The 20524-nt window shown below is 52.5% G+C and overlaps 1 protein-coding gene across 6 annotated transcripts in view; it reads right to left on the reverse strand.

Moving 5' to 3' along the window:
* Window positions 1-10480: 10480 nt before the first annotated feature.
* CDK5RAP2 (CDK5 regulatory subunit associated protein 2) overlaps window positions 10481-20524 on the reverse strand; it is a 162141-nt gene continuing 152097 nt past the window's right edge. For all 6 annotated transcript variants that reach the window (XM_081803489.1, XM_081803488.1, XM_081803487.1 and 3 more), the window contains 3 exons: window positions 15673-15799; window positions 11043-11089; window positions 10481-10577 (listed from right to left, as the gene is read on the reverse strand). In XM_081803489.1, coding sequence (XP_081659615.1) covers window positions 10521-10577; window positions 11043-11089; window positions 15673-15799 — 231 coding nt within the window. In that variant the 3' untranslated portion in view covers window positions 10481-10520. The remainder of the gene's footprint in view (window positions 10578-11042; window positions 11090-15672; window positions 15800-20524) is intronic.

Below are 20524 nucleotides of genomic sequence, written 5' to 3' on the forward strand. Positions count from 1 at the left end.
GCCAGAAGGTCTCCGGGGACAGGAGATGGAGGATGGGAGTTCCTAGGGCAGAGACAGGGGTCTGTCCCCAGCCCAGCCCAGGACAGGATCTGACCACAGTGCACAAGGCTGCAGGCAGAAGGTGGAGGGACCATGAGACCCCAGCCCAAGCAGGGGGAGCTTCAGAGCACAACCACAAGGCAAACAACCAAGGAACTGGGAGGGCAGCATTTTTGCTTTCTCTGTTCCCAACATGCTACTGCACAGATCCAGGCAATGGAGGAATCAGGATGGCTGAGCAACACCTGTGGCCACCGCATGCCTTTGAAAGGCGCCTTTCTCTGTCCTTGGTCTCCTGGGAGCGGGAGAGATTCTCCTGGTGGCTCCAACGGGAAGGCAGGTGCCCCCAGGGGACGTGACTGAGTCTGATTCTTCCCAGATCACATTATAACACAGTGCCTTGCCCGGGACTTCTGTTCTGCCACTGCTAGAACCCAAGTGGCCTGAGGGGGACCATCCGAACGGTTCCCCCTTTGGCGAGAGGCAGGACGAGGAGCCCGCTTGAGCCCTGGCTCCCCCTGGCCCTCTCTGTGACCTCGGGCAGTTGTCTTTACCTCTCTGAAAAGTTCCTTCAAGTATAAAAGAAAAGGAGATGAAGCATAATTTACACCACTGTTCGCTGAGAGATTAACAGTGAGAAAATATACGTAAAACACCTTAAAAGGGGGTTCCCTCTTTTCTCCAGCCTTCTTCGTGTGTGGCCACACCCCGGCCACCGGGAAACCAGATGGCTGGCTGGAGGCGGGAGAGGGAGGTAGCGGCTCCTCACCAGGATATGCCCATGCCTCCTGGCTCAGGAGCCAGAGCGATGCTCCCAGAACCCATCAGGCCACCCCTCCTCAGCTCCAGAACCCCCCAGCGTCCCGCCCATGTTCCTCAGAGTCACACGGACCCTCCGAGGACCCTGGTATCCTCTGAGCCTTTGTCCCCCCACTCACTGGCCTCCTCCCTGCCCCCAGGCTCCTGGCTCCCTCCTGCCTCCCGGTGTTACTCCCGCAGCTGTCCCCTCCCTTGGCCTGGGACACGCTTACCTCACCTCCTCCCGCTCTGCTCCCCTGTCCTGGGGGCCGAAGCACCTTCACTCCTAACAGAGGAGATCCTTCCCTCCTCCGTTCTGCTCCTGTGCTGCTAGAATCGAGGCCAGGGTCCAGGGATGTGTCTCCAGGGCCCAGAACAGTGGGCGCCACCTGGTGGGAGCCCTAAATACCTGTGCAATGGGGACAGTGGCCCAGGTGGCCAGGCCTGGATCAGGGCGGGCCAGTGAGGTCCAGGGAGGAAGCCCTTCTAACTCACTGTGCCACAGGGTCCCTGGGGCATCTGTTCAAACGAGGGACACCACGGAGCCACCGCACCTCACTCGAGGGCTAGGAACTCCCACCGGGGCAATGGAGAAGCCTCCAGGACCCCCATGCAGCTAGGCTGGAGAGGGCTCTGAGTCCCAGCCCTGGCCCCAACTTGGGGTACGACCTCGGGCAAGCACTTTCCACCCGGACGAATAAAGCGTCAGGCCACTGGTCTGCAAAGGGGGCCCCTCGGAGCCCCAGTATTCTGTGGAGGGGCCTCAGAGAGGGGTTGGAGGTGTGGTGGGCTGGCTAGTGGTCAGGACCCCTTCTGGCTGCCTGGTCTACTGGGCTTCCACATGACATTCTTCGTGACAATCGGCTGGATTGCAGCTCCCAGTGATGACTGAGACTTGGGGGACGCTGGCTAGCCAGTTCCGGGCCTCGGGCTCCCGGCTTCACAGTCCCCAGCTATCGGAGGGGGGGGGTGGACCAAGTGACCCCGACGTGCCCTCCCAACTCAGATGCTCAGGCGCTCGGGGTGCCCCGCAGCAGGAACGTCGTGAGGAAGCGTGGGAACCGGGTGAGGAGCGGGCGACGGCGCCTGCAGACGGACAAATAGCATCACACAATATAACACTCTAATGGCAGAATCTTTTATATTAGAATAGACATTATGGAGCACGGTTCCATCAAATGAATATAATAGACTTGTTTTATATTACAATGCACACTGTAATTACACATTTCAATAATTCCTTCAACACGCTACATAGAAGCATTCTGAAGTAACGGAGTCCTGTAACCATATATAATAATCCGCCTAAGGGGAGGACGCTGCCCGTGGAGACAGGTGACAGAGAGCCAGCAGAGAGAACCCTAATCTCCTCTCACCTGGGGCCACTTGGCTTCTGACTCTGATCTCTGGACGTTCTTCAGAGGGGGCACCTGCCTGCCCATCTAGACAGGAATCCCCTCTACATCTCCAACTGCACTCCTGCAATCATACCTCTGGGGACGGGGAGCTCACTAACCCCAGACTACCTATCTGATGGGCCCTGTCATTAAGAACTTACTCTACACTGCTATAGACACGTGGCTTCCGGTCTCTAAATTCATACAATCATATTTATATTGACGATCTAAGGCATTATAATAGATTTCTACTGCAGCCATCACAAATCACCACACACTTGGGAGCTTCAAACAACACAAATTTATTCTGCAGTTCTGTAGGTCAGAAGTCTGACATGGGCCTCGCCGAGCTAAAATCATAGAGTTGGCAGGACTGTGTTCTTTTCTGGAGTTTCGAGGGAAGAATCTGTTTCCTTGCCTTTTCCAGCTTCCCAGGCCATCTGCATCCTTGACTTGTGGCCCCTTCCTCCACTCTCAAAGCCTGACCCTTTTTCTGCTGTTAAAGCTCTCTCGGACCACTGGTGGGAAAGATTCTCCTCTTTTCAGGACCAGTGTAATTACAGTGTCCCACCTGGATAATCCAGGATGATCTCCCCCTCTCAAGGTCTTTAACAGTAAGCACATCTGTAAATTTCCTTTTGCCATGCAATGTAAATATTCACAAGTTCCAGGGACCCGAGAATGGGCATCTCCGGGGGACAATGCTCGGTCTACTGCAGGCATTATTTTCTTACTACAATACCAAACAGGCTGTGAGTTCCTCTTCACCTATATAAAGGACATGATTGTTTATAGGATTAAATGTGATGACGTGTTGTGTAGTGTTTGGCATATGCATGTTTGATGAATGAAAAACACATTCAGTGAGCCCGGGTGGAAGGATCAGTGATGGAATCCCCTTTGTCAATATCCCTCCTAAAGTGAGGTACAGGAAATGATCACAAGGCTCACCACGCATTATGACAGGTCACGGACAGAACAAGCCTATTCACCTCTCTTGTTTGGACTCTCTCTCTACTAATGCAGCCAAGAGAACATTAGCATTTGAGGCCCTTTCTTTGGACAGTCCGTTAACTTAGCTGCTCGTAAATCCGTTAAAACCCTAAGTCTGTCTCTAGTTACAAGGGGACAAATAGGATCATGCCCATTTTCTAGGGGGATAAACTGAGGCTTAAAGGTTGGGAGCTGATGCGTGGAGTCAGGCTGAGGGGGTGGGAGACGGGCACTTCAGACCAGGAGACACACACAGAGCCTGGCACAGCAGGGGAACAGGTGCCTTGGGGGCCCTGAGGGGTGTGGCAGGACGCGCCCCTCTGGGTGGGAGCAGAGTTCCCACCAGTGAGGAGCTCAGAGAGATGGGAGCTGAAGGCCGGGGTCAGACCGGGGAGGGCCTGCATGCCACGGAGGAATGGGCGCTCGGTCTTGGGAGGTGTGCAACTTTCGGGCTCCTGGCTGATAAGCTCACCCTGCCTTGTCCGCAGAGACCGGATGGATGCAGGAGGCGGGGAGGCCCACAGGGAGGCTGCAGCCCTCACCCCGGCCAGTAAGGAGGAAGAGGAGGGATGGAGAGGAGAGGACAGAGAGGTTAAGGGGGGAGCAGGGCAGACTCGGCTGTGAAGAGGCAGAGAGAGGTCAAGGACAGCCCTGGGGAGGCTGGAAGCAGCAGGGGGCTGGGGGGACAGGAAACTCCCAAGGGAGGAGGAGAAAGGATGGCTTATTACCCTCATCTCAGAGATGAGAAACGGAGGCTGGGAGAGCTCAGATCCCCTCCCCGAGGTCAGGCAGCCAGAAGGCCATGGAGCCGAAACACAGGCCGTTTCTGCAAAGCTGCCTGGACACCATCCTGGTGGCCCACAGCCAGGGCACCAGGTCGCTCCGGGGCGGGACCCAGAGTCGGCAGACCAAACAGGAGTCCCAGCAGGTCCCCAGGAGGCCACCTCAGGCCGCTGTCCCCCTTCTGCCCCAGCCATCAGCCTTCCTACAGCAGCAGCGAGAGGAGAGCAGGGTCATGTGTCCGCAGGCCGGGCCCACCTGCCATGGAGCTGCTCCGGGTCCTCACTTCCAGCCTTTCCCCACCTCCCCTCTTCTCTGGCTTTCTCCTTCATCTTCCTTCAGGCACCATTGGTTCCCAACGCCAAAACTGGGCCCGAATCCTGAGAACTTTGTATCCAACTTCACGCTTGGCACCTCGACTGCACTTCACTACCGGGGGCCCTGGTGGCCTCTGTGCCTTTTGCACGGGCTCTTCCCCCCCAAATGGAGCCTTTCCCCTCCCCGAACTGTAACATCCTGTCTCCTTTGCAGGACAAAGTCAGCATCAACACCCTTGCGTGCTGTCACTTCTCCATGAACGTGGCCCAGGGGAGGCCGAACCCTCCATGGCCTCAGCGAGACCCGGCGGGCCTAACCCTCCTGTCCCTCCCCCTCACCCGCGTGTCTGCACACACAGCCCCACTCAGCCAACGCACCGGTCCCCGGGTCCCCCTAAGTGGCTCAGATCCACCCCACCTCTCTGTGCCCGGCCTTGCCCAAGTGAGCACACTCTGGCCTGGACATGCTCCTCAGCCTGCCCCCCATCTGGCCCCCCGGCCCCCTGGCTGTCCCTCTCCTCGGCTGGCTCCACCCTCCCCAAACAGAGATCTCTCCGCGTCTCCTCACTGCGCGACACCCTCTTCCAACGAAGCCTGCCCACCTCCAGCCTGTCCTCCCCGTCCTCCCGCTGCCGCTGACTGGATCCCAAGCTCTGGCCAGGCCAGCGGACCACGCACACGCCTTTGCCAGGCTGTTTGCTCTGCCTAGAACCCCCTCCTCCCCACCTCACAAACCCCCGGCACCGCAGGGCCCCCTCCCGGCCCACCCCCGAGGCCTGTGGGGAGCCTCTTTCCCGGGGGGCCGGGCTCTTGTCACTTATCGCCACCTCGCAGAGTTAATCGTGTGCTAGAAGGTGAGTGTCTCCCACTCCCCCGGCCGCTCAGGAGTCACACATACGTTGCGGGTGGGCCGGCGGCCAGTGGCTTCCACCACCACCACCGAGCCTTGTCAGCTGGTCTCCCCACGTCCGTGACCCCGGAGCCCACGGTCACGTTGGAGAACGAGGGCAGGCTGCTCTCTGTCCCCCCCGCCATCTGCCATCAACCAGCCGGAGCCACACGTTGTTCTATTTGGCAGAAGAAAGCGGCGTTAATAGAAATAGAGGGTCTTTCCAAGCCTGAAAACCTGTAATTAAGCCCTCCTGTGAACGCCTGTTAACAAGGATGTGATTACGGCGGGAGAGGCGAGTGTGGGAAGGTGCTTGGTTGCCACTGTGCGTTTACTAAGGTGACGATCGGGTAGGAGAGGGGCCCACCTTGCCCAGTGCGGCGGCCCTCTGGGCGGGGGCAGGGCAGCGACCTCCCCAGGGTTCGGTCAGATGGACAGAGCTGGAAGGGCAGGAGGACAGAAGTCCAAGAGGGGTGAGCGAGAGGCAGCCCCCACTGCCTGTCTCCTGCTGAGGATGGAGAGACAAAGACCAAGCCAGGGATGGAGCTGGACTTCGGATCTGGTGGCAGGAACCTTCTGGACGCTGCCAGTGTGGATCACACCAGGGCCACCCGAACCATCTCGGCACTTACCATGCTGAGCATGCTCACACGCACCACGGTGGCTAAGGGGGCCTGAGCTCCCCGGCCTGCTGGCCTGCGTTTGAATCCAGCTGCACCGACCCTGGGCCACGTGACCTTGGGCGGGCCGCTCTGTGACCCAGGTTCTCTTCTGGAAAAAGCAGCATCTCCCCCACAGGGCTGTCACATGATTGCATGTGATAGTTATGAAGACTGCCCGGCCCACAGGCCCCCGTGAACAAGTCTTTCCTATTGGCATTCTTAACTTGTCTGTTCTCCCCACCAGACCGGTTTCTTCCAAAAGGACACTGGAGAAGCCCTGGGAATGTTTGCTGAGTAAGTATATCGGCTGCCGCGTGGCTGGTACTAGGGCCAGAGCGGGGAGCAAATCACACTGGTCTGTTGCCTCACGGACCTTCTAGCTATCGACGGGGAGAGGCATAACCCAAAAAATGACACTCATACAATCCAGTCACAACAATGGCCATGTGCCTGTGACGGGGAACCACGTTGAGACTGTATAACAGTCTTCCTGGTGGGGAAGGATGCCCTGATGAGGCTCTGAGGCATGAGTAGGAGCCAACTGGCCAGAGAGACAAGAGAAGCCAGGGAAGCTCATGGAAGCGTGCTAGGCAGGTGGGAGCATGTGCAAAGGCCCTGTGGCTGGAGAGAGGGAAGCCCTATGAGGCTGCAGCATGGGGAGCTGAGAGGGTGGGCAGCTGGAGGGGAATGAGGACTGGACAGGACTCAGTCCACCAAGGGCCTACAGGTCATGCTAAGTGCAGTGGGAAGCATTCAACATTTTAAATGGAGATAATATGATCAGCTTTGCATTTTAAAGAATCCCTCTAGCTGGGATATGGAGACATTTGGAGAGGGTAGGGCTGGATGTGGGGAGTCCAACTGGGAAGGCAGCAAGTGATCCAGGTGAGAGATGATGGTCACCTGGACCAAGACGGTGATGGAGATAAATGGAGAGAAAGTAGACAGCGTGGTCATGGCCGCGGATGGAATGTGGAGGGTGAGGAAGAAGGAGGTGTCAGGGTGACTCCAGCATGTGCTGTACCACAAGGCAGAATCTTCGCTGAGATAAAGAACAAGCAAACCCCAGGGATTTGGCCAATGTCTGGGACTTACGGTTAGCTATTATCTATCTTCATCTTTCTGCATCATCATCTTGCAGATGAGCAAACGGAGGCCGAGTCCTACTAGGACCCCCTGAGGGCCAGGACAAGATCCTGGGTCTCTGGATCTGCCCATACCCAGCCCACCTGGTGCCAACAGAGTGAGTCGGGAAGGCTTCATCTGTGGCAAGAGGTACACACGTCTGGCCCCTAAGGCAGTCCTGGGCTTCTCAGAAGACGGGATGAGTAATTTTGATAATTGAATTTTTTAGTTAGACTTAAAATATGGCCAAGATTGAAGAGGCAATTTGGCAGGGTCGGCAGCCCCCAGGCAGGTCTGCCTCCATAATGCTGAGAGCTTATTAACAAGATCACTCTTCCATTCCCAGCCCCTTTACAAGTGGTTCTCGGGGCTGCTGTGTTGAGGAATTCAATTGTGGGTCGCCGGGGCCAGTCACCCAGAGATGTGTTGTTGGAAAGGATAGTGAGAATACTTTGGTTTGTAAGGAAGGGCTGCAGTTTTTTGAATAGATAGCATTCTGGGGAGACAGGATAATCCAGAGGACAGGACAGAGAACAGGTTTTGACAGACTCAGGCTCAAATCCTGGCTCCCACATTTACTAAGGGGACTCTCCCCCCGTCTTCTCATTTGTGAAATGTGCAGGGTGGTGCAGATTAATGAGACCAGGCAGGGCACAGCCACTGCTGTGAAGACAGGCACTGGCCCGGGAGGGAGGTGGACAGGTGGGCCAGGGCGGGGTGAGCAGGAGGCTCCAGGTGAGCTGCAGATCCTGTGGCCCCCCTCCCGCTCCCCCTGTATATTTAGCCCCTGCAGCTACTGCTCTCAGGTGCAGCTCCTCAGCTCACGTGGTGATTAATTTCACCGCCGGAGAAATTGACACATCCTCCTGAATTCAGCTGCTGGTAAAATTAACTCACCAGGGACAATGGAGCTTTCTCTGAGGTCCAAATTGTCCTTATTCCAGTTTGTTCTTGGCCTGGATCCAGCCCAAACAAACCAGGCTGCTCCTGTATCCCCCAGAGGAAGGAGGGCCTCCACTAGCCCAAGGTTGGGAACATTTTACACGAGTCTCAACAGGGCGGCAAGAATCTACTTTGCTTTGGGTTACTGTGTTCGTGGACAGTTGTGGGTAACTAAGCGAATGGCCAGCCCGGTTCCCAGAGCCCCCTCCTCTGTGGGCCCTGCTCTCAGGCATGCCTGGGCTTATCAACCAGATGGACCTGGGATGTAGCAGAATCCAAGGTGGATCACCTCCACCCTTCCAGCTCATGCCCTTGAAATGACCAAGCTCAGTGCTCATGGGCTGGGCAGTAACCGTGTGCCGGACAATATATGTACCACTTACCCTGCCGGTTCAGCTGAACCCAGCTCCAACTTCCAAGCCTAGCCTGGGCTCTAAGCACTCACTGTACCACTGACCATCACACACAGACATGGACACACACACACACACACCCCTACACGCTTGTGCGCATTTGTGCACATCAGCCACGTGAACGTAAAGCAGTGCTTCAAACATCTGCTTGAGACCAGCAACTGAGAAACACTGAAGACTCACGGATTTTTGGAAAAGGTCCTATTGTTCAGCGAGTTCCAAAGTTTGAGGCTCACGACTATAACCAGGACTGGACAGAGGGGGGGACTGCCATTTCAGGGGCAGAGAGACTGGTAAGGGAAGCATGCCACCTGGGACGAGGCGCCAAACCTCCTGCTGCCTCCGCGGGAGCACGCTGAGCCACCTCGTGTGCAGATGGGAGCTTCCATGGAGGAATCCATTTGCTCAACTTCCCGAAAAAGGGGCTGCCGCGTTATTTTATGCGCGTATCAGTTTTCACATACTGGCATGTATTAAAATAAGGTACATCTGTGCAAATATTTCTCATGAAGAAAGCTCAGATGACAGGAACCCAAGCAGAGCAGGTCCCCACTGACCCCCTGCCCCACCCCCACACTTCATGGGAAACCAAGGCCAAGAGGCAGGGAGCCCGGCATGGGAGGCCTGCCCCTCCACTCCCAATGCCTCTGGCTCACAGTCACCTCAAATCATCCTTGTGTCCGCGGAGCTGCGGGGACAGCAGCGAGAATACAACGTGGGGTTTGGCAGGACAAAAGGGATCAGGGCCTTGGACAAGTCACACTGGGCAGAGCAGGGCCTGGTACACCTTGTTAGGGACTTGGGCTTGGAGCCGAGAGTCAAACTGTTTCAGGCGGGGCAGCATCCTGGGGCAGATGGTGCTTTCTCGCCATACCTTGGCTGCTACAGGGCACAAAAGGAATTCAGATGTGGCAGGCAAGATTCGAGAAACCTGGCGGGAGAGGAACTAAAGACAAGGAGCGCAGGGGTAGGGAAAGAGGCAAAGGGACCAGAGACTAGGACCTCCAAGAGGTCAAAGCAGAGGAGGGGACAAGGAGCGAGCAAGCTGACGGACATGAGGCGATGGTTCAAGGGCAAAGTGTCAGAATGAGTGATTGCAGAGGAAGAGCAAACTGAAGTGTCCCCCACACAGACGCCGAAGTCCCCAGAATGATGGCCGGCCTGGGCACAGAGGGAGGTGGAGTCAGGATTCGCTGTGCTCCCCGATGATGGGCTGCTCAGCGGACGCCTGCTCCTTGGCACTGAGGTGAGCATGGGGCCATGAGGCAGAAGGAGCAGAGCTGAGCACAGAGCATGGGCTGGGGGAGCCCGGTCTGCCGGTGCCTCTGTGGGGTACGGTGGGCTTCTGCAAAGGGGGCTGAGCCCTACCCCGTTGACTTCTCAGCCATCAGGAAGCTCATGACAAAGACAGAGGATGATTAAACACAAAGGTCAATGACAAGGGCGTAGCAAACCACCAGGCAATGTTATGGGACAGATGGGACAGTGGAATGGAAAGAGCACCATCATCCTGGGGTCACTGCATGACAAGTCCCCGCTCCGGGCCTCACTCGGACCTCTCCTCCCTGGGAACGGCACCCCTCAGGGGATGGCTCTGGGACATGACCACACACTGCCCAGTGCAGGCCAGATGCAGATACCGGGGCCCGGCCATGCCGCACGTTGTCCTTCCTCTCTGGACACCTGAGTGACCTTAGCAGAGACCTTGGGAGGTATCCGAGGGCCGTGCCATCCCCAAGACCCTGGCCTGTCCCGCTTTGGAGTTCAGGCCCTGGGCTTCCAGGCTCTGCACGAAGTAACTGAATCACCAAGTTGACATGCACCATTCAGTGAGGAGCCTCCCACTGCGGAGCTGGCTGAGCACGAAGCCAATCTACGGTGGCCACGAAGGCCGCCGTGTGTTCAGCAATGACACCACAGCCCAGAGGCAAAGCGCCCAGCGCCCGAGAGCTCGGGGCCTGTTAGGAGCCTCACTGCTGGGCACCCAAACGCTGTCTGACGACAACCCTTAAACCGACTTTAGGAGAGAAAACATAAAGGGAAAAGCAGATTTCCTTCAGCCAGACAGTCCTTTTCTTCCCTCCATAAATCGAAACCACACTTGTAACAAAGCCACAGCGGGAGCTCAGTGGGAACCACAAGCTTTATTGGCTGGAAAGTTCTCCTCAGGAGCCTGGTCGGCTGGGGCTGGATGTTCCTGGATGGGCACCCCCAGGCCTAAGCTAGGAAAAGGGAGGGAGAAAAGGAGAATTTTAGGTCCCATGGAGGGCCTCCAAGTAATAAGATCCGCAGCAGAGTTCAAGGCGAAACTGTTACGCTGAAACTACTTTCAAGGACACACTGTTTACTCAGTAAATATTTACAGAACCCAGTGAGGTAAGATCGTATTGTATTCATTCCTTCTACAGATGTTTATCAAACACCTACTACGCACCAGGCACTGTTTGCTGTATTTCTCACTCGGAAAAATAGCCAACAAATGTAATAATTAGAACAAGCCCTGAAAACACGCGATGATAAAACAAAACTTTTTATGTGCTGCTGGTGGAAAAATGCAATTGTTTGTGGAAGACGTGTGTCCTGGTTTCACCTTCAGCTTCGTTTTTCAAAAGAAGTCACTTCCTGCCCGGTGCCCATTCCCCATGCCCCAAATGGGCTTCCAATAACAGAACTCAAAGGGGCATTACCTCCAGGTTTCCTCTGGCCTTCCGAAGGATTTTGTGGGTTACGACCACTGAGAAGAAAGAAAGAATGGGATTGTTAGACACAGATGCTCAGGGAGACAGTGTAAAAGCCGGCTGCTGGGAGGAAGCACCCCCTGAACCCCAAATGGGTCAGGTAGACATGTGGACAAGCCAGAAGCATCCAGACCCAAGAGAGGTGTGGAAGGCTCCAGCTGCCCATCACACACCCCAAGACCAAAGAGTCCATGGTGGGCCAGAGTCACCTCCTCGAGGTCATGCTAAGCCACAACCTCACAGCGATACCAGCCCGTGTTTCAGGCTCGGCAAAGCCTGTGGATGCCCAGGCAACCCTAGGGCTCACCTCTATGGGTCCGAAGGGCGAGGGCAATGGTGCAGGGCAGGGGAGAGTCCCGTGCCTAGCCCCCACACACTTTGGTCTCCTAGGCCCTCCTGAGGCACAGCTCTGGGAAGGGGGTGTGTCCAACCCCAAGCAAGCCCATGTGCCAAGGCCCAAGGCAAGGGTCACAGGCAGTTCTGCAAAGTCAATTTTTACCCTCAGAGCAGGCGTTCAAATCAATTGGGGGAAAGCATGAACTCTGGGCATTTTTTTCTCCTTAGATGTCCTTAGCTGGGAGAAGAACCCAACATGATTCCCTGGATGGGACGAGTCCAGAGGTCCCACCAATCAGATGCTCTAAACTGTGTGCAGGGCAGAGGCTCAGTGAATCAGGAGCCCTGGGAGGAAGCAGGGTGCCTGCCTTTCAGGGCAGCAACTGTAAAGTGAGGCCGCTTCCTCCCTGAATCCTTTTCTTGTCCAACACAAACACCAGCAGCGGTGGGAATGCCACCACTAAAGAGATTTCTGGCCCGATCAGGGGTCCGTTCTAAACATGCCTCGGTGAGGATCATGCAATCCGCTTACTCCCTGGGGAAGACAGAGTCAAGGCTTCTGGAACTGGGCCTTTGGCCAATGGTGCCCAAGGATGAAACAGACTCCCCATCAATGCACACACAGTCCAACTCCCCAATGCCTCCTTCAGAAGAGGAGCCATGTGGTGGCCTTGGGAAAGTATTTATTTCTTGCCTCACAAAATATTTCCAACGAAGTAACAAAGTCTGTTTGCAATCTGTGATACCCGGGGGGTGGGTGGGGGAGACAGCCAGTGTGGGCTGTTTTTAACTGGCCAAACTGGATTTCAGAGGTGCCCACTGTCTCTCTGCGCCCTCCACCCCCATGCCACAGGGCAGGAGTTCTGCACCTGGGTCCGGGGTTATGCTTTAGGAGGGGTCCTAAATCCCTGGAAACTATGTGCAAATCTCTGCATGTATCTGGGTGGATGCGTTCTTCTGGAAAGACCTCCTACGTCTTCTGAGACTTGCCAAAGGGCCTGTGACCCAGAAAAGATTAGGTACCCCAGGTGTAGAGGTTTAAAATCATACTGAAAGGGGACCAGAAGTACCAAAAGCACAAGACTCCCCGTGAAGAACGAGGGCTCACCTGCCCCAAGCATGAAAGGGCCTCACATCTGCACAGTACTGCTCACCTTCCAGAGCCCGGAAATCCCTGCTGCCAGGAGAAGCCCGAGAGACAGAGCAGTAACAAGCTCGTCCCAAATCCAGGCTTGCCCAGTGCTGAGGCATGACTCGAACCCAGGACTGCCCAACTCCACGCAGGGTTCCTCCCACCTCAGCAGAGGGCTGACAAAGAAGCCACCAGCTTCGGTATCTAGCTCGTGACAGGCAGCTTGCTGACTGTGACCTCAGTGAATACCCCCAAGCCTGTCCGGGCGGCATCCCTAGGTCAGAGGCTGGAGGTGAGGCCGTGGTTCCAGGTCACGTGACAAGGAAATGGCAGGGGCCCTTGGGTCTCCCCGTGACAGCTTTCCCTCCTTTCCCCTGCAGACTCTGGGAGCAGACGAGGTGTTCAGCTTGGTCAAGACCAGCCCCGGGCCCTTGCTCTTCCTGGTCACCATGGTGGGGGAGGGGGGCAGAGGAGGGGACACTACACCAACTTTCGCTTCATCCTTCAGAGCCAGGAGCAGACCTGAGGCTGGCAGGTTCGGGGACTCTCCAAGGACCTGGCTCACTGGGCGGAGCTACACAGCCTGGCACTGGAGTCATCACAGGCCAGGGCTGGCCACCAGCTGGGCCACCTTGGGAAACCCCTCACCCGGCTCTGAGCCGAGCCCTGCAGACACGGAAATGGGTGACACCGCTTTAGCGGGGGCAGTGGTATGAGACATCTGTGGTTTTTCTATTAACGGTCTGCCACCTGTACTCATAGGATCCAGTCTGAACTCATGGGAAAAAAGGAGGCAGAGAACTAGTGTTTGTTGAGCACATGCTCTGTTCCTGAAAAAAGCATAATAAAGTTGAGGTATCATTACCATCCCATTTTACAGATAAGAAAACTGAGGCACTTCTAACTAAGTTGTGATTAGAACCCAGGCCTGTCTGGCCAACCCGAGTCCGTTGGAATTACTGTATCTGGTTAGAGATGAGGAATTAGAAGCTCAGGGAGTTAAAGTCATTTATTCCAGGTCACACAGGGGTGTGGAAATCTGAACTGTGCTCAGTAATGACTCCAGGATCACTGACGTGGGGCTCAGAGGCTGCATCGACCATAGTAACTTGCCCATCTGAACCTACTGCCCACTTCCAAAATCTCCTCACCAGCAAGTGAGGTGCATTTCATGAGCCCTGTGACTGTTCGGGGCTGCCACGGAGAGATGCCACTGCAGAGTCCTACTGTCCCTGGATTGGGGGCTGCGTGAAATCGCCACCTCCCACCCCCTGCTGCCCTGGGGGTCTTACCCGAGTGCTCCACAGGGGCCTCACACATGACCACGACTGGCGCTGTCCCCCACAGGTGCCTCCAGCGCTTTTACTCTATGTGTGACGGGAAGCCCGGGCCAGAACCCTGCGACAGCCACCACTCGGCCAGGGTTGCCTCCTGACAATCTGCCAAAACCATCCCCTCCCCTCCATGGCCCTGCCCCAGCCCTGCCAGGCCTCCCTGCTGTCATCAGGGGGACTGCCATAGCCCCCAAAAGGTCTCTCTGCCTCCTGCCACACACAACCCCCCCACACTGCTCAGCCACAAGGACCTTCTAAGACTCGATGGGCCACATTGACTCCTGTCACTCATTCTTGAGTCCGTCCACAGGTCCCTTGGGACCCTACTTAGCTCTTTCGCTTTGTCCCTCAGACCAAATCCCTTGGCATATCCTAAGTATGTTCCTGAATACTGAGTTCCCACCCTTGAGGCCACCTGCCATAATCCTGTCCCTACCCCTTCTCTAACTCCTACTCATCCCTCAAGACCCCATCAGTCCAGAGCCCTGAACCACCTGAGGCCGCTGGGGATGCGCTGCCCTGCAGCTAACTTTTGCTTCTGCCCCGTTAAGCCAAAGCTCTGTGCTGGCAGGAACTGTCTCGTTCACCTCTGTGCCCAGAGCCTGGCACGGGGGCATGGAGCACAAAGTTAGCACCTGCCCCACAACTGAGCATCTTTCTTCCACACTTCCAACTGTGCCAGTCTCACGGAGTCTGCTTCAGAAGGTTCCTTGGGGGGTAGCTAAGAAGAACTCCTACCCGACAACAATCTACGTTCTGTGCTTCTCAGAAATGCCCCAACGACACTGGCCTTGGAGAAGACAGCAGCATGGAGCAGGCGGGTAGCTCCAGAGGAAAGCCCCAGTCGGCAGCCCTCCCAGAACGGGGACAAGGACAGGCAGACAGCGAGGCTGGGCCAGGGCTGTGACGCCCACAGGTACCGGCAGAAACTCGGCGGTGCACCCATGCTGTGGGTTTCTACTGGGGCCAGAGAGCTGTTCCCCACCATCTCTGAAGCTCCCGGATCAGGACGAGCAGTGACGTTACAAATGCTATTTAGCCTGAGTTTCTGTATCTGCCCTGAGAAGTAATTCTCAAAACCATCCCCTCCCCCTGGATCTTCACGGCCCGGCCGAGGCCTCCTTCTGGCCTGCCCGGATCAGGGCAGCAATCACCAGCAAGCCTTTCCCACACACACAGCAACAGGTCCGTGCTCTGCCCTGCACACGACCGGCCCGGGGCCTGCGCCCTGAGGCCTTTCACGATGCAGTTGCAGTCCCAGTCCCAGCGACCCCTCCAGCCTCAACCTGCCACTTGCAGTCTTACTCCAGCCACGTGAACTGGCGTAGGCTTCTCACATCCAAAACCTTCTTTCTTACCACTCTGCCTTTGTCCACGCTGCCCCCTTTCCATCTGACCCACACCTGCTCCTTCCTGCAGACTCAGCTGTCCGTGTGTCCAAGAAGCCGACCTTCCAGGACAGAATGACGCCCTCCCCACTCCCCTCTCGGTGTTGCCTAAGGCCCTACCCCACACACGTTCCTGTCAAAGCACACGCCATGCACCTGTCTCCCCAAAGAGATGACAGTCGCTGGCAGCACGTGGCCTCTCCACTGAGGTCTGTTAAGTGAATTTATTTGTGCAGGTCAGAAAGGATGAAGTATGAAAGGAAACCCATAAATAGGAGGCATGATGATAGGTGATCTGGAATCCCAAGTGGGTGTCCAGGAGGGGGTTTTTAGTCCTCAGAGGCATGAAGTGGTCAGACACAGCGGCCCGCCCCCAACCGCTCACTTACACTGATCAAAGATGATTTTTTCCTGGTGCTTGCTCAGCTGCAAAAGCTTCACAGAGTTTTGCAACTTCTTTTCTTGTTCAAACAGCTTTTTGTGTAGTTTGGTGATCTCTGCCTTCATTTTTCCAGTCTCGAGAGAAAAGGAATTGGAAAAATGAACAAAGAATACAAAACACCCTAACACATAGGAAAGAATTAAAACACATACAAAAAGATGCTCAACCTTACTAACAGCAATATTTGAATGAAAACTAGAAGCCATTTTCTGCTGGTCAGATTGGCAAAACCAGGAAAATCCAGCGGGGCCAGGGTGTGGGGCGAGCACTCTTGGGAGCGGTAGCGGGACTGCGAGTTGGCACAGTCCGGGTGGAACGCCCTGGCAAGATTTACCAAACTGCAAAATGCGCTCAACCCTTTGATCCAGCAAGTCTATACTTAGGCATGTACCCCCACCAATAAGCACATAAGCACAAGAAGATACCTATGTTCCTGGATGTTCATCTCAGCATTGTTCATAGTAGGAGCCAATAAACAACCTGGTTTGTTTCAACAGGGGTCTGCATAAGTAAATCATGGTACTCATATACGATGGCATAATTCTGCAGCTATTAAAAATGATGTTGTAGGGGCGCCTGGGTGGCTCAGTCGGTTAAGGGGCTGCCTTTGGCTCAGGTCATGATCTTGGGGGTCCTGGGATGGAGTCCCACATCAGGCTCCCTGCTCAGTAGGGAATCTGCTTGTCCTTCTCCCTCTGCCCCTCCCCCCGCTTGTGCTCTCTCCCACCCCCTCTCTCTCTCTCAAAGAAATAAATAAAATCTTACAAGAAAATCTTGTAGAACTCTATTTATTGATGTTGAAAGATCATAATTAGTGACAAAAAGAGCCCAGAACTGCTATTGTATACCAGGCATTCCTGTTTAATAAAATTGAATACATAGATTTATATCCATAGACGTATATGTGATGTCTAAAAAATGTGATGAACAAACAGACAACATCAAAACGTTCATAGTGATTTATCTCTGAGAGATGTGATTTGGAAGTTTTATTTTTCATTTTTAAAAATTTATCAGAATTGTTTGAGGTTTTTTTCTTTTTAACAAAAACTATAATGATCATTAAAACAAAAAAATTTAATGATAAATTTTAAAAAGAGAATATAAAATTATGATTAGGAGAGTATGATCCTCAGGAGAGCTTTCATCTTTGAGAGGTGTGGGGAACTCTGGCTCGCCACCCATTGGCAGCTAGAGTTCCCAGACCTCGAATGGGAAATGTGCACACTCTACAGGCTCTCTTAACCAGTCTCCGCTGAGCTGGTTCACAGAGTTAAGGACACTCCTTTCTCATCAACCTCCCCCCTCCAGCCACCCCCCCTAAGGCATGCTGGCACAGGGCACCCTCTGCGACGGGGAAACACCTCTGCTCCCCAGAGGGGAGACATCGGGCTGCCAACTTACAAGGAACCCCACTTAACTTTGTTCCCAAACTTGTTTATGGCAGTTTTACTTGCAATCAGTTATGGGATTTAATTAAGTATTAAGTAAACCCATGAAATGTGTATATGAAAAGAGAGAATTGGTTGTATGAAAACTAACATATGTCTCAGGAAAGACTTGATAAAGTCAAGTCACTAAAAACCACATTTCTGGCAAATTAGGTGTGGGTGAATCAACTATGAAAGATGTGGGAGGAACGTAATCTAGAAGAATTCTATATTCAAGTTGCTTTACAAGTGTCTACATTTTTTCTTCATCTTAAAAATACAGAAATTGGAAGTGACACACATACATTATGGATGTGGTTTATGAAAGAAAGGAGATGTGAAATCCTCATCAGCAGACCTACATTCAAAGAAAAGGTCCTGGCCCTACATCAAAAGAATGGCAAATGAATGTACATTTAACTGTTTTTAGTTAAACTATGATGTTTAAGGTATGTATCATCTCTTGATTCCCTGCTTTAACCTACTTTCAAGATTAACCAACTGTGTCAGCTACAAGGACGTCAACTGTTCTTCCAAAACAGATCCTAATTTAAACCTCAGGTTTTCTCTGATTCTCTTCCTCACGCTAAGAGCCCACAAAGATTTGTGTCAGGTCATGGCTTCCTAGACCACACATTCTGGGACAAAGTCATTCTCCACGGCTGTAGAACTGGGATAATCCCTGACCCCATCCATCTAGAGTGAGATGCAAAGGGGATGATGCCTGAGGACGGACCATGGTTTCCTCATCCCTGCCTGGCTAACCTCTAGTCCTCTTTCAAAAGTCAGCTTGGGCAACACCTCCTCCAGGAAGCCTTCCTTGAGACTCCTCCCCAGCGGAAGTCTAGGTTGGTTACTGCTCCTTTGGATACTCACTACGCCCAGTCCTTCCCTCGTCATTGCCCATTTCATGTTTAATTTAACTGATCATTTACTTGTTTGCTTCTTCTCCCGAGACTCAATTCTTCCTTCTGACCCCCAGCACCTGGCACAGAGTAGGTGCTGTGAGACCCTTTGCCAACTGGTAGGTTAAATTTTCACTTGCACTCCCAAAATATCCTGTCCATCTTCTATCCAGAACTTAAAATAAGGCATTTTAATTCTGCATGTCTGCTATTCCTCTGAACTAAAATCTTCATTTTTACAGGATGAATGTGCCATGGCAAAAACAACAGGGCTAGAAGACCCAGCTTGGTCCATTCCAGCTGTGATGATAAAGCAAGGAATTTCAGTTCTCACGTCTGGAAAATGGTAACATAATACCTACCTCTCTGGAGGCTCCCATAAGGGATGAAAGGAGATGCTGCGTGTAGGGCAGAGTGCCTGCCACCTAGGAGAGCTCAACAGAGCAGCTCTTCCTTCAGGCCACAGAGCCCAGCTCAGAGCTAGGACACACGCCCCTCCCAGGAGGCCACCCGCTGACTCAGAAGTGTTGGGCCTGACTCCCGGAGCTGGCTTTTTGAATGGTTTTTTCTTTTTTATAATGAAAAATCTCAAACATTCACAAAAGTAGAAAGAATGGGATAATGAACTGCCAGCTTCAGCGATTATCAAATAATGGCCAAACCTGCTTCATCTACGTCCCTACCCACCCACACACTAAAAGTATTTTTAAACTCAACCCCAGAAGGCAATCATATTTCATGTCCATAAAATATTTCATATATAGTTCTAGAAAAAAGATTCTTTAGAAAGAAAAACAACATTGTCACCACACCTAGAACAACAATAAAAGAAGATGTGATGTATATACACACAATAGAATATTACGCAGCCATTAAAAAAATGAAATCTTGCCATTTGCAATGATGTGGATGGAACTAGAGGGTATTATGCTAAGTGAAATAAGTCAGTCAGTGAAAGACAATTATCATATGATCTCAGTGATACGTGGAATTTAGGAAACAAGGCAGAAGATCATAGGGGAAGAGAGGAAAAAATGAAACAAGACGAAACCAGAGAGGGAGACAAACCATAAGAGACTCTTAATCATAGGAAACAAACTGAGGGTTGCTGGAGGGGAGGGAGTGGGGGGATGAGGTAACTGGGATGATGGACATTGGGGAGGGCACGTGATGTAATGAGTCCTGGGTGTTATTTAAGACTGATGAATCATAGACCTGTACCCCAGAAACGAACATTATATGTTAATTAATTGAATTTAAATAAAAAATTATTTAAAAAAAAATAATTGCTTAGTATCACCATGTACGTCAGGAGACATTTCCCTGAGCCCATCATAATTTCATTTTTTTGAACAACTGGTCCAATTCATCGGCATCCAAATAAACTCCATGTTTTGCAGTTGATATGTCTCAAGTTTCTTTCAATCCAGTGGTTCTCAGGGCTACTAAGAAGACTTGTAAAAACAGACCACTGGGGCCCACTCCCAGACTTTCCGATTATAGATCTGGGGTGAGCCCCAAAATTTGCCTTTCCATCAGATGACACTGATGTTGCTGACCCAGGGACCATAATTTGAGAACCGCTGTAAATCTGTTTTACTCCCTCTTTCCCCTCTTTTCCAGTTGGATGAAAAGATGTTCTAAGCTCATATTGTACATTTCCTGCCCCAGACCTAGAATCAAACCATTTCTCCAAGGAGTCCTGGTTCCTGTTAGTGGGAAAAGGTATTTAGAAACCACAATTTGGCAGTAGAGGTGCTCACTGGTACTGGAGTGGACATTTTTAAAGCCTAAAAGTAAATGTTTTTAATAAGAAATGTAACACAAGTTCATACTGATATTTCCAAATCAAGGATGGCAGGATTTTTGCTTCTTTGTCTTTAAATTTATATCTCTTCTCTGGCAGTAAAAATCTTAACCTAATTAGCTATTTGTTTTATCCTACAATACAAATATAACAGTTTTTAAACATCAGTACCAATATTACTATTAACAGTACCATCACTGAAAACAACATTTTTTTTTTCAGTCCTTTTTTGCCCTTAGAGTATTTCTACTAGGGATATAGTCAAAATGCTGTGTTTTAGTCTTGAAATGTTCCCTCTTTGTTGGGTATGCCTTCAATACTACATATATAGTAAGGTTTGTTCATCTTACTATCAATTTTAAGAAACTGCTCTTTTTCCATTTTGATTTATTTTCAATTATTTAAAGCACTTGTACAGTTCCAATGTCAAATTTACAAAACAAGATCTTTGCAGAGAAATCTACCTCTATTCCTGCCCTTCCCTCCTCTTCCTTCCCACCCCTCCAAGTAGCCTGTTTCCTTGTTATTGTTTATACTTCCAGTTAAAGAAAATTTTTATAAGCAAATATGTGTATATATTTGTATCTCTCCCCACAACCTTCTTAGATAAACCGATGTATATGATACACACTTTCCAGAGTAGTCCTAGGGACTGCA

Source organism: Leptonychotes weddellii, chromosome 14, assembly GCF_054177405.1.
Source record: "Leptonychotes weddellii isolate Sample4059 chromosome 14, ASM5417740v2, whole genome shotgun sequence".
Lineage (NCBI taxonomy): Eukaryota > Metazoa > Chordata > Mammalia > Carnivora > Phocidae > Leptonychotes > Leptonychotes weddellii.